The 11,234-nt window shown below is 50.6% G+C and overlaps 6 protein-coding genes across 6 annotated transcripts; 1 reads left to right on the top strand and 5 right to left on the bottom strand.

Annotated features, from left to right (window-relative positions):
- Window positions 1-280: 280 nt before the first annotated feature.
- TRV_03696 (uncharacterized protein) lies at window positions 281-796 on the bottom strand (the record flags this gene model as incomplete). The annotated part of the gene is made up of 1 exon (XM_003022126.1): window positions 281-796. One exon carries the CDS (start codon window positions 794-796, stop codon window positions 281-283), a length of 516 nt encoding a protein of 171 aa, XP_003022172.1.
- Window positions 797-2,213: 1,417 nt separating this feature from the next.
- TRV_03695 (oxidoreductase, zinc-binding, putative) lies at window positions 2,214-3,347 on the bottom strand (the record flags this gene model as incomplete). The annotated part of the gene is made up of 1 exon (XM_003022125.1): window positions 2,214-3,347. One exon carries the CDS (start codon window positions 3,345-3,347, stop codon window positions 2,214-2,216), a length of 1,134 nt encoding a protein of 377 aa, XP_003022171.1.
- A 630-nt stretch (window positions 3,348-3,977) lies between these two features.
- Window positions 3,978-6,210, bottom strand: TRV_03694 (uncharacterized protein; the record flags this gene model as incomplete). Its single annotated transcript, XM_003022124.1, has 2 exons — window positions 3,978-5,368; window positions 5,451-6,210. The coding sequence occupies 2 exons, from the start codon at window positions 6,208-6,210 to the stop codon at window positions 3,978-3,980; spliced, it is 2,151 nt and encodes a 716-aa protein (XP_003022170.1).
- Window positions 6,211-6,775: 565 nt separating this feature from the next.
- Window positions 6,776-7,726, bottom strand: TRV_03693 (uncharacterized protein; the record flags this gene model as incomplete). The annotated part of the gene is made up of 1 exon (XM_003022123.1): window positions 6,776-7,726. The coding sequence occupies one exon, from the start codon at window positions 7,724-7,726 to the stop codon at window positions 6,776-6,778; it is 951 nt and encodes a 316-aa protein (XP_003022169.1).
- Window positions 7,727-8,609: 883 nt separating this feature from the next.
- Window positions 8,610-9,623, bottom strand: TRV_03692 (uncharacterized protein; the record flags this gene model as incomplete). The annotated part of the gene is made up of 1 exon (XM_003022122.1): window positions 8,610-9,623. One exon carries the CDS (start codon window positions 9,621-9,623, stop codon window positions 8,610-8,612), a length of 1,014 nt encoding a protein of 337 aa, XP_003022168.1.
- A 495-nt stretch (window positions 9,624-10,118) lies between these two features.
- TRV_03691 (uncharacterized protein) lies at window positions 10,119-11,089 on the top strand (the record flags this gene model as incomplete). The annotated part of the gene is made up of 3 exons (XM_003022121.1): window positions 10,119-10,142; window positions 10,196-10,358; window positions 10,422-11,089. Coding segments are annotated over 3 exons (855 nt in total), but the record flags the coding sequence as incomplete, so codon positions are not given.
- Between the last annotated feature and the right edge of the window lie 145 nt (window positions 11,090-11,234).

Below are 11,234 nucleotides of genomic sequence, written 5' to 3'. Positions count from 1 at the left end.
ATTATGTAACATTTACACCGATCGGAATAAAGAGCGAACAACAAGAGCTAGAAGAGAATATTTGATCAATGGAGGGTTTTATCTGCGAGTGCGCTATGGAGAGATCACAAGCGGTCTTCCGTTAGAATAGACAGTCTGAGGTGTAGATGTAGAATGTGCTGAGTATGGGGTATGCAATTTAGAATGTCTCCAATTCCTCTCCTCCAACCTCGCCATCTGGAATCTCGAATCCCTCCTAGTTCGATCGTTAGTATGGAGATTAACGGATGATCAACGGCCTTTAAGACATGGATAGGGGTAATACCTCTGTAGAGTACAGGATGGCTTGGATATGCTTAACCAACGAGTCATCTCCCTTTTCCAATTCTGGATCAGCCTCAACGGCTTGCTGGAGCAAAAGTTCAATGTCTCTCAGCTTCGCAAAGTAGAAATCGCGCTCCTTCTCGAGGCCGGCGATGGCCTCCTTTTGTGCATTCAGTTCTTGGGTCAGGGCCAGGTTGTTTGCACCACCAACTCGCGCTCTGCCAGCGGCGCTCGTAGGCGTTGTGCCTCGTCGGGTGCCTGTGGCCGAAGAAGTTCCTGAACGAGCTCCCCCGGCAGCAGGTGGAGGCGCTCCGGATCCCTTTCGTCGCGCAACGGCATCGTATTCACCGCCAGGATAGTACTGGTCCCAATGTCTTTTTATCCACTGCAGAAACTCCAAGTTGTCCTGCATACGACACTTGATCAAGGACTGGACAGGGACCGGACGGTCGATCTGATGGCGCACAAAGGCACCTATATATAGAAAGCACATTGTCAGTCCTAGACCTAGATGCGATTGCAGACGGTGCTGGGGGCGTACTCTGCAAAATCTTAAAGTTGTTTACATAGGCGTATTCGGTGTTAACGTTGAACTTTACCCGTCCCATAGGGATGTCCACTATAATCATCACAGTTAGCTGAGGGAGTCTTATTCACACCTGTTTGAAAGCCATACTTACTATAAATCGAGTCAAGTATTTGACAGAATGCAGCACTAATGTCCCAAGAGTCAGCACATTACCATCTTGTCTCAAATTAACAGCCAATTATCGAGTGACGAGCGAACGACTACATTCCCTCTCCCACGTCTTTACGTAGAGTGTCGACCACCGAACCTGCTGAACTTCGTGATAGGGCAAAACATGGTACATATGTGTACACCACTCTTCGGCGGACGAACAAAACGGATCGTATGGGAGGGAGAAGCAGCCGTAGCAGCTCAAGGGGTAGAGGATATCACGCATACCCGGTTCCGCATTGTTCGACTTTCGTCACATTCAGTTGCAGCAGGTTGTTAACCCACTGCAGCAACTCCTGTCTGATCGGTTTAAACAGCCAGTGGTCAGCATATCCGTCATTAACTCCCGCCCTCTCGACATCATCGACATCTTTGACACCAACCCTAGCAACACCGTTGTATCGCAGGGAAACGCGTCCTGGCCAAGGCGGGGCAACGGCGGCCAGGTAATGTCCACGTCGAACTCGCAGGGCAAAGTCCACCAGACTCGTACCTTGATTCACTCATCGTCGCGATATCGGTCGTTCAGGTCGTTAGTGAAGGATGAGGAGAACGGTTCCCCTTGGTTACTTCTTTGGCTTTTAGGTTTCTCAGGTACGGGTTGGAATCTTCTGGAGAGCCGTTGGCGGGGAGTCAGCGGCGTGGGAAAGGGAGGATATCCAGTCATTTGATTTATCAGGGCGGAAGATACCTAGCTGGATGTGTCTCTGTAATAGGAGACTGCTGTGACTGAGGCAGCGCGAGTGTGTGGTGGAGGATTTGGATGTCTGCAGGCGACTTCGTCCTGTGATTTGATAAAGTGACAGAAAAAGGAGACTTCGGCCTGCCGGGTTAATTTTGCTAAATAAATATTGTTAACTAAGGACTCCAGCCCCAGAAACAAACAAATAAATTCCGAGTTTTAATATCGTCTACCCCCAGAACACAGCTGATCCCCGCCGGCCTATACCCTTCTACCTCGTTCCCCAGCGTGGAGAGCCTCCTTGGAATACGGAGTATAATTAATGTCATGACTACACAACCAGAGCAACTAGGCGCCGGGTCTTTGGTCCTTAGAAATCCTGACTGCGTACGACAGGTTTGCTACGTCAAGGTAAAATATATATCACATCATTACAGAGAATGTTGGACGTTAATTAAGAAATACCCATCCATATCGTCGTAACCTGGGTCACTCCTCGTCCGGCTCCCAGACTTTAACCACGACTTTCCCGCGGGCATGGCCACTGCTCATCACCTCATAGGCACTCAATGCCTGGTCCAGTTCCCAGGTTTCACCCACATGTGTATTGAATTCGCCTGCCAGGGCCAGCTCCCTACATTTCTCGATGGCCTCCGTGTTCGTGAATGCGGAAATCTGCTTATACGGTCTCGGCACTCCTCCCAGCCAGGTTGGTAATGTCGAGTTCATGATCACCTTCCATAAAAACCCAGGCACTTCCATGATGGAGACACCCATCTTGGGGCCGACAGTAACATATGGATGATCTTTGCCTGGCTTAAGGTACTTGGAAGAACTTATCCAGAGATCCTGACTTCCGTAGGCATCGAATATGATGTCGAACTTCTCTTCGTCATTTCCGTACTTTGAAGCAAGATGCTGGACTAGTGTTTGGCCCCCGGCATTGGGGAATGAGGTGTGATCGATGGTGTCGGTACAGCCGAGCTGGAGGGCAAGTGCATGGTTATGGCCAGAACAGATACCGGTGATTCGTGCCGTGGGGTTACGGTGACGCAGAAGCTGGGTTGCAAAGTGTCCAACACCACCGCAGGGGGAGTTTATGAGAATTCTGGCGTCCTTGGGCACTTCTGCCGCTTCAACCAAAACTAAAGCCGTATGGGCAGAGACTCCCAGGCCTGAAGCTTCTGCGAACGATACATTGGTGGGCTTTCTAGCGATAGCTTCTGCTTCAATGGCGATATATTCTGCCAATGCACCCTGGCCAGTACCAAGGTACGGCTTCACAGGCAACGAGCCAAAGACTGGCGTGCCTGGCTTAAAGTCTCGAGATCCATTGGAAATAGGAACGTCCTTTCCACAGCGGACGATTACGCCAGAGAAGTCTGTCTCGGGTACTGCAGGCATTCGACGCAGCCACGAGGGGATAAAATGCATCAGAATGATCACTCCGGGGTGGAAGGCGACATGAGAGACTCGCACCAGGATAGAGGTATCAGTCGGAGGCGTGGGCACGGAGACGTCATCCTTCATTGACAGAACTTTGGATGGTGAACCAGCCCGTTGATGTGTCCAGGCTCGCATAGTTTTAGGGATAGACATTGGTGTTGCTGCTTTCGAAGCCATGGTGAGAATGCTATGTGATCCTTGAGTGGTAAGGAAACAATGTACTGCGACTAAGTATATCTGTAAAGCCCTCCATCTGAGAACTCGCTGGCCTTCGCGCAGATAAATAGCTGATCTCTCAAGAGCTTGCTACCATGCTATATTTAATTGTGTTGCCTGCCCACTTGGCAGAGGCCGTCCAGCTGGCCCCTTTGCCTGAGGATATACAATGCCAGAGTATCCTCAGTCTGTGGTTGAGCTAGTCGAAGCCAATAACAGCTCGTGATAGCCGAAGAATCAAAACACACGGTCGAGTCGCTAAATAATACGACCAGGGAGACTTACTCTCCATGTTGGCGCAACATCCCTGCTGTATGACGTTGGTTGGTAAGTAATCCATCATTTGAGTCTCATCTCAATCACAGATATTGATGAACTCAATGGGAAGTATGATCATAAGATATGAATTCAGAAGCCGACTCAAGAGATGCGGAAACATAACCGTGTATCATAAAGAAATCTATATGAATAGAATCCAACTATTGCAAATGAGGGCGCAGATAACAAATCTCAAGATGATCCAAAAACACACCAGCGCCAGGAGCTATGTTCTATCCGAAATCAAAGAAAAGAAGACGACTTCCTTTTTTTTTAACCTTCCAGCGATTCTATACCGTCTAAACCATATCCAAAGTCCATAATCACAGCTCTAGCGTCTTGACTAGTTGCGACTATTCTTCTATAATCTGATTTTGCGCTCAGCATCCAGCTCGTGGTCCAGCCGGGGAGATCGACACTGAGTTTTCCAGCCTTTGCGTCAAAAACCTTGATACTCATATCGTAACTGCCGCTGATGACTCGGCCATTAACGTTATCCATGTGCAGAGACCTAACGAGGCCGGAATGGCCTTCTAACTCCTTCACGAGTTCACCCGTATTTGCGTCAAATTGGTATATGACCTGGTCGTTTCCGCCAGCTAGGATAGTGCGTGCATCCTCGGAGAATTCAACACAGGCCAGGCCACGGTCTTTGCTGGCAAATTCTTTGATGCAGAGACCAGATGATATGTTCCATAGTTTAGCGACACCGTCACCGCTGGCAGAGACGACTAAATCACCACGGAGCTGGACGGCGTTTACTGGGCCGCGGTGACCGAGGAGGCGTTTGAGTAGCTGGCCAGTTTCGCGGTCCCAAACACAGATGGTAGTGTCCTTGGAACAGGACACAATGTGCTTATCGTCAAAGCAGACGTCGAGAACACCGGCTTGGTGCCACTTCAAGCGGCGAATGGGGCGATAGTCATCTTGCATATCCCAAACGATACAGCTGGCGTCTGATGAGCCGGTGACCATGATCTTATCATCAAACTGCAGACAAAGGATCGAGGCATTGTGGTACTCTCCAGACTCATGGTGGGAAATGAGGTCGGCAGTAGAAGCCACAGGTGGACATATGCTTATGAAAGGGGAGCTACCGGTTGAGTCTGCAGGCGGAGTGATGGGCCAGGGTGTTACGGGTACGCTGCTGTCGGATGTGGCCTGGTGTGCACCAATGACTTTCAAACACGGCCACGGATAGCGTGCATCCCACACACGGATGGTACGATCCCGGGAACCGGTAATGATTTTATTCCTGGCCAAGTTGTCAGTTAAACATGGAGCAGAATACAAGGAATACGTGAGGGGAATGACATACTCGTCAAACTGAACACAGTACACGCTGTCCTGGTGGCCATGCAGGTAGATGGCAGCAGCTTTTCCGGACTTCCAGCGGTTCTCCAAGGTGTGTCGAACCTTGTACACTTTTTTCCAGTCCTGGGCGGGCTTCTTCCTTCCCAGGCCCATCGCTCTCTTCGGGATACCAGGCGTACGAGTGACATTACGACTGTCTCTGTATTCACGATAAAAAACCTCTCGCCAAACATTGCTGGACGAAGCATGGACGTTCCACGAGCGCGAGACTAGCTCTGCATTCTTGAGTGAATCAGCGTCGAGGAAGGATAGAATATGCGCCATGAGTTCTGCAGGCAAGGAAACAGGATCTATACAAAAAAAAAAAAAAAAAAAAAAAAAGACATGTTAGAAATGCAAGACAAAAACCGTCTTGAAGAAGGTTAGACTAACCCTTGCGAATGCAATCTAGCTTCTTTGCATTATCGTCGGTGTCCCGAATATTGATGCTTATTCCGCTTTCCGAGTCCAAGGCAAGCTTGACACCAAGATGACCAGCAAGCTCGAAGATTTCCATTCCTTCGTCCTCCCCCTTTGGTGGTGGTGCAAGCATCCCCTTGCGCCCAGCCGCACCGCCCACCAGCTCGCCATTCTGCTGTGTGCAAGTGAAGTCCTTGAAGTTTGAAGGCAGGGGCGGGCTCGACACCGGAGGATAGAATTTGTTCAAGTTGCAGATTCCACCAAGGGACCGGCGGCGTGGCAGTCTGTGGCTCCGAAACCAGCCTGCCTTGGACTCGTCATGGCCCTGGTTTTCCAGCAGCTGTTCGCTTGGTACCTGCGCGGCTCGTTTTCCCTTGTTTCGGATGCTGATGGACAAAGACCGGGTGATCGTCTTGAGCTCACTGGCGCCATGCAGGATGCTGGAGAAGCTCTTGCTATGGCGATGCTTTGATCTGGGGGCTGTGGCGGCGAGAGTCTCATCCGTCTCGACAATGGCACTCTGGCTGCTTTCCCCAGCGAAGGGAGAGGCCGCCTCTCCGCGTGATCCGTCATGGACTCGTCCAATCCCATCTTGCGTCTGGTGATGGTGGTGATGGTGATGGTGAAGCAGGTGATGTTGATGATGCTCTCCGGCCGAAGTGAGCGGCCGCACTCTGGAGCGAAGCGTCGACCGCCGGCGTCCCGGGTTAGCATTCGACGTGCAGCAAGACATTATCGCTGAAACAGCAACTGCGCCTTAAACTAGCTATGGACGGATGCGAGGAGGATCAAAGGTAGGTCGTAACAAGAATGTCTCCCTCTTGCGCGGGTGCGTGGGACAGTAGGTCGGGCTTGTATCAGGTCGAACCCCTACGGCTGGCAAGTTCCGAACTCCAACACAAGAATATAAACGAGGTCTCAGACGAAACCAAAGACAATGAAGGAGAGAAATTATCTCAGGGGACAGCAAATAACAGAAACTATATAAATAATAACGGCAAGAAGAAAAAAGAACGAGAAGAGGCGGCAAAAGGAGAAGTGAATGATGGATTAATAGAGAGAAGAAAAGGAGTCGCCTGCCCTCAATAATAACACTTTTTTTTTTTTTTTTAGACTCCAGCTTTGCTTACTTAAGCGTTTAAAATTTTCATGCCAAGAAACCCGGGGAAAGGCGGCTCAGGGGCCTTTTTTGCCTTTTTTGCCTTTTTTTGCCTTTTTTTGCCTCGACGGTTTAAGCATAAATTATAGTTTTACTGATAAGATGAGATGAGATGGAATGATGGATGGCAGAGAGGACGTTAGAGAGACGGACGGGGAGGCTTGGGGAAGGCAGCGTCGTAGCCGGTCAGCGTGAAGCGGTAGCGGACGTCGCCCTTCTTCATCCTCGTCACGGCGTCTCGCAGGCCGTCCTCGCCTATCTGGACCTCCTCGACCCAGCTCTGCAGCCCCTTATCGGCCGCCAGCTGCAGCATCTCCAGCATCTCCCGGCGGCTCCCCAGGTGGCTGGCACCCATCAGCACCCCGTTGGCGATGAAGCTCTGTGCCTTGATGGACGGGCCGTCCTCCTCGGGCAGCCCAACGCTCACCCACTTGGCATGCACGTCCAGCAGGGACAGGTACTTGTCCAGCGCAAAGTTCTTGGACGAGTTGGCGCAGTTGATGATCAGGTCAAAGGAGAACTTGTGCGGCTTCTCCCAGCCCTCTTCGGCCGTGGCAATGAACCCGTCTGCTCCCAGCTTGCGGGCGTCTGCCTCCTTGGCCCGCGTGCGTGAGATGGCCCAGGTCTCTGCCCCCAACGCCTTTGCGAACATGACGCCAAAGTGCCCGATGCCGCCCAGTCCGACGATTCCGACCTTCTTGCCGGGGCCGCAGCCGTTGCGGACCAGAGGTGAGTACGCGGTGATGCCAGCGCAGAGCATGGGAGCGACAGAGGTGGTGGCCAGCTTCTCGGGGATGGGGAACACCCAGTGCTCGTGGACTCGGACGTGGGAGCCGTAACCTCCCTGACTGACAATGCCAGTGTCAGGCCACTTGGAGCCGTACGTGTCCATGATGACGTTCGGGCAGTACGTCTCGTTGTCGTTCTTGCATTGCTTGCAGGTGCCGCAGGAGAAGACTTGGGCCCCGACACCGACTCGTTGGCCTTCCTTGATCAGCGTCACCTTGGGTCCAACGCGGATGGCAGTGCCCACGATCTCTGTGTCCTTGTCAGCATCTGTACTCCTGTCATCCTGTTCATGTAGGGTCATACCGTGGCCCACACATAGAGGGAAGAGCTTAGGGCCCCATCCACCTGTTTCCTCTCCATCAGTCACACAAGTTTCTCTGCTCAAAAGATTGTAGAACAATCATACCAGTGATGGTATGGATATCACTTCCACAGATCCCGCAGGCTTCTACCTTGACATCGACGTCTTCATACTCTGTCAGTCCCCCAGTCCATCCCTTTGTTCAATGGCGTAAAAGGGTAGCCTCACCATAGTCCTCGAACGGTTTTAGTTTATACTGTGCTATCGTCAGCTATATAATCACCTCGGACACATTGAACAGTAGTGAATACGAACATGACGCTTGTGGAACTGAGTATGCGTCTCCGCACTGTCGACCTGGAACCCCTCTGCTTCGTCCCTGGAAGGCATCTTGACTCTGGTTGCTTCGAAAAGTTGCGTTATCCGAATTCTCAGGATAGAAAATTTCTTTACTGAAAAAAAAGAATCGAGGCGATGTTGTCATAGTTATATGGGGAATTTTGAGGGCGAATTGTGCCCGGTAATCCCATGATTTTCACGTCGGCAGCGGGTCTTGCTGCCTTGCAGTGTCGTATCAGAATCAAAGCCAACCTGCTTTGCCGATGTGATAAACGGGATAAAGCCCGTGTTGCATCGACGGCTCCACCGCTTCCCCACCGTCCCAGGGAGTCGTTAAGGGTGCATTTTCTCCCATATACGTTTGATGCGTGTATATGAATAAGGGATCTCGAGATATTGATATATTTGGTGCATCCATTATTTGAGATGAGTTCGGCTGCCATTAAATTTTAAGTCTAGCTATATATTCCGCAGTAACTACAACTAACCATAGTAACCAATGGACCAGGTTAAAGACGCCTAGACATCTACCGGCCCTGCATATCTACGCAACATCACTGAGCCTCATTTCGATGGCCATGGCCGGCTTGATTTTGTCTGCTACCTCTTTTTCCTGTGCCTCCGTCAAACGAGGCATCGGTGCTCGAGGATATCCGCCATAGCCATAGCAGACCTGGATCGCAAACTTGGTCCCTGGGATGGTATACTTGGACATGATCCAGTCTCCGTCACTAAGAATCTTCTGCACCTCCATCGCCTCTGCCAGCTTTCCCTGCTTCCATAGATTGAATACTTCTACACAAAGATGAGGCAACACATTCGCACCGCCAGCTATAATGCCGGACCCTCCCGAAACAAGCGTTTGAAGAGCAAAGTCCGCATAACCGCCAAAGGCAAAGTATGGAGGAGGGACTGCTTGCTCAGGTGATCTTTCTACCGAAGCCATTTTCAAGGAGGAAGCCGGAGTAACAGCATTCATGGCAGCGGCAACACGGCATAGCTTCCCCGTATTGCCGCATGTAAACTTGGTTCCAATAATATTGGGATGCTGTGATAGTCGAATGATAAAGTCAGAGTCCATATCAATTCCAGCAACTACCCCAGGGAAGTTATATATAATGATGGGGAGAGGAGACCCGTCGGCCACTTTAGTAAAATATTCAAATAGAGCGTTCTGGTCCCCCATTGCAGTTCGGTAGTAGCTGGGTGAGATCAACAGTATATATTCTGCGCCTGCATCTGCTGCCTCTTGGCATATCTCGATGGTGCCTCGAGCTCCTTGGTCGGTAGCACCAGATATGACAGGAATATGCTTGAATCCAGCCTCGTCCAGTGCCGAGCGGGTTTGCTGTGTGACAAGGGCGCGCTCTACTCTGGACAGATGGACTGCTTCACCGTTCGAGCCCATGGTGATCAGGCCGGCAACCCCTGCCTTTGCAAGTCGTATTGCATGAGCGCGGATCGTGGGTATGTCAAGTTCTTCTGTTGCAGGGTCGAAGAATGTCATGGTAGGCACATAGACGCCTGGCTGGAGGGGTGTCCTCTTCCGCTCTGCCATTCTCAACTATATCAACAGTGAAGTCAATCGTAGATTGTCTTTTAGCTGCGAGTTGTTGGCGTATGCCCACAATGCTTAGGTCTGAATCTGAACCGTATATCAATTGTCAGCAACGGATGCTGGTGACGCCGTCAGAAAACGTTGAACATTTGGATGTTGGGCGGGGGTTAACTAACTACGGGGCGTCGCGGCTAAGCTCCGACATCCGCCAGAATAAACCACCTACCTCGCAGCTCCCGCCCATAGTTCCCTCCGTTTAGCTACATCCACTCTTTGGAGGTAGTAAAAAGAGTATATACAAAAAGTCATACCTGGTATCACCATATTCCGCAAGGTGAGTAATGTATGTTATGGTGTAGAATTAAACAGGGGCCTGCGTTGTACTGCTCGGAAGCCGCTGAACAAAGGAATCCCAATAGTTATCTGGCATCTTTTCAACATAGGTACACGGCATCTCGTTACAAAGGAGATTTACCTGTTCGTAATCCGGTTGAGATGGCTCCTCCAGATGTGTTGATGGTAGGACATGTGCTCTCGGTTTACAAAATGGAAACTGACTTGTGCATACGCAGGTTGGGACGGGCGAGTATACCACTGGCTTCGTAGGAGGTGCCGCTTCCACCTCAGACAAGAAGGTGGGAGTCGTTGGCCTGACAATGTTTGACCTACGGAGACGAGGGAAGGTCGGTAACCTGAGCATGGCTGGGGTATCAGGCCTAAAATTTCCCCATATCAGTGAGTGTTCCCATTCTGTGCTCCCTCTGCTGTGACGCAACCAGGGCGGTTTTGACCTGATAGTTACTGATGTCTACTCCAAACATGGTGTAAAAGGGAAACATCTCCAGACCAACATATCCGAGGTGTACAACGGGCTGTCAACTTCGTTTGAGTCTTACCCGGCAGATGACAAGGTTGATGCAAATGCGTACAAGGCGGCCATAGATGCGTTAGAGCCTGGCTCAGCCATCACGATATTTACTCCTGATACCACACATTATGAAATTGCGCTGTACGCTATCCGGCGTAAGATCCACGTCCTTATCACTAAGCCAGCTACAAAGACTCTGGAGGACCATCTTGAGCTTTTGGCGGAGTCTCGAAAGCATAACGTTTTCGTATTCATCGAGCACCACAAGCGTTTCGACCCAGCATATTCTGATGCTCGAAACAAGGCTCGAAGACTCGGAGACTTTAACTATTTTTATAGCTACATGAGCCAGCCCAAGAGCCAACTGGAGACCTTTAAAGCATGGGCCGGAAAGGACAGCGATATTTCGTATTACCTTAACTCCCACCATGTTGACATATGCGAGAGTATGGTTCCGGAGTACACCCCAGTTAAGGTAAGTGCCTCGGCCTCAAAGGGAGCAGCTATTGAGCTTGGCTGTGTAGAGGAAACTGAAGACACCATCACTCTGATGGTTGAGTGGAGGAAGAAAGAAGAGCCTTCGAAGGTCGCAACAGGCGTATATACCGCAAGCTGGACTGCGCCTCAACAGGCTGGAGTTCACTCCAACCAATATTTCCATTGTAAGTATACCGAGATTCTTGGACGCCCTATGCCCTATCCAAACCAACCCAAACCCAAAACCCAAAAAAAAAAAAAAAAAA

Source organism: Trichophyton verrucosum (assembly GCF_000151505.1).
Source record: "Trichophyton verrucosum HKI 0517 chromosome Unknown contig00301_1.f1.exp, whole genome shotgun sequence".
NCBI classification, from domain to species: Eukaryota; Fungi; Ascomycota; class Eurotiomycetes; order Onygenales; family Arthrodermataceae; genus Trichophyton; species Trichophyton verrucosum.
This window is presented reverse-complemented; position numbering and strand designations above follow the sequence as displayed.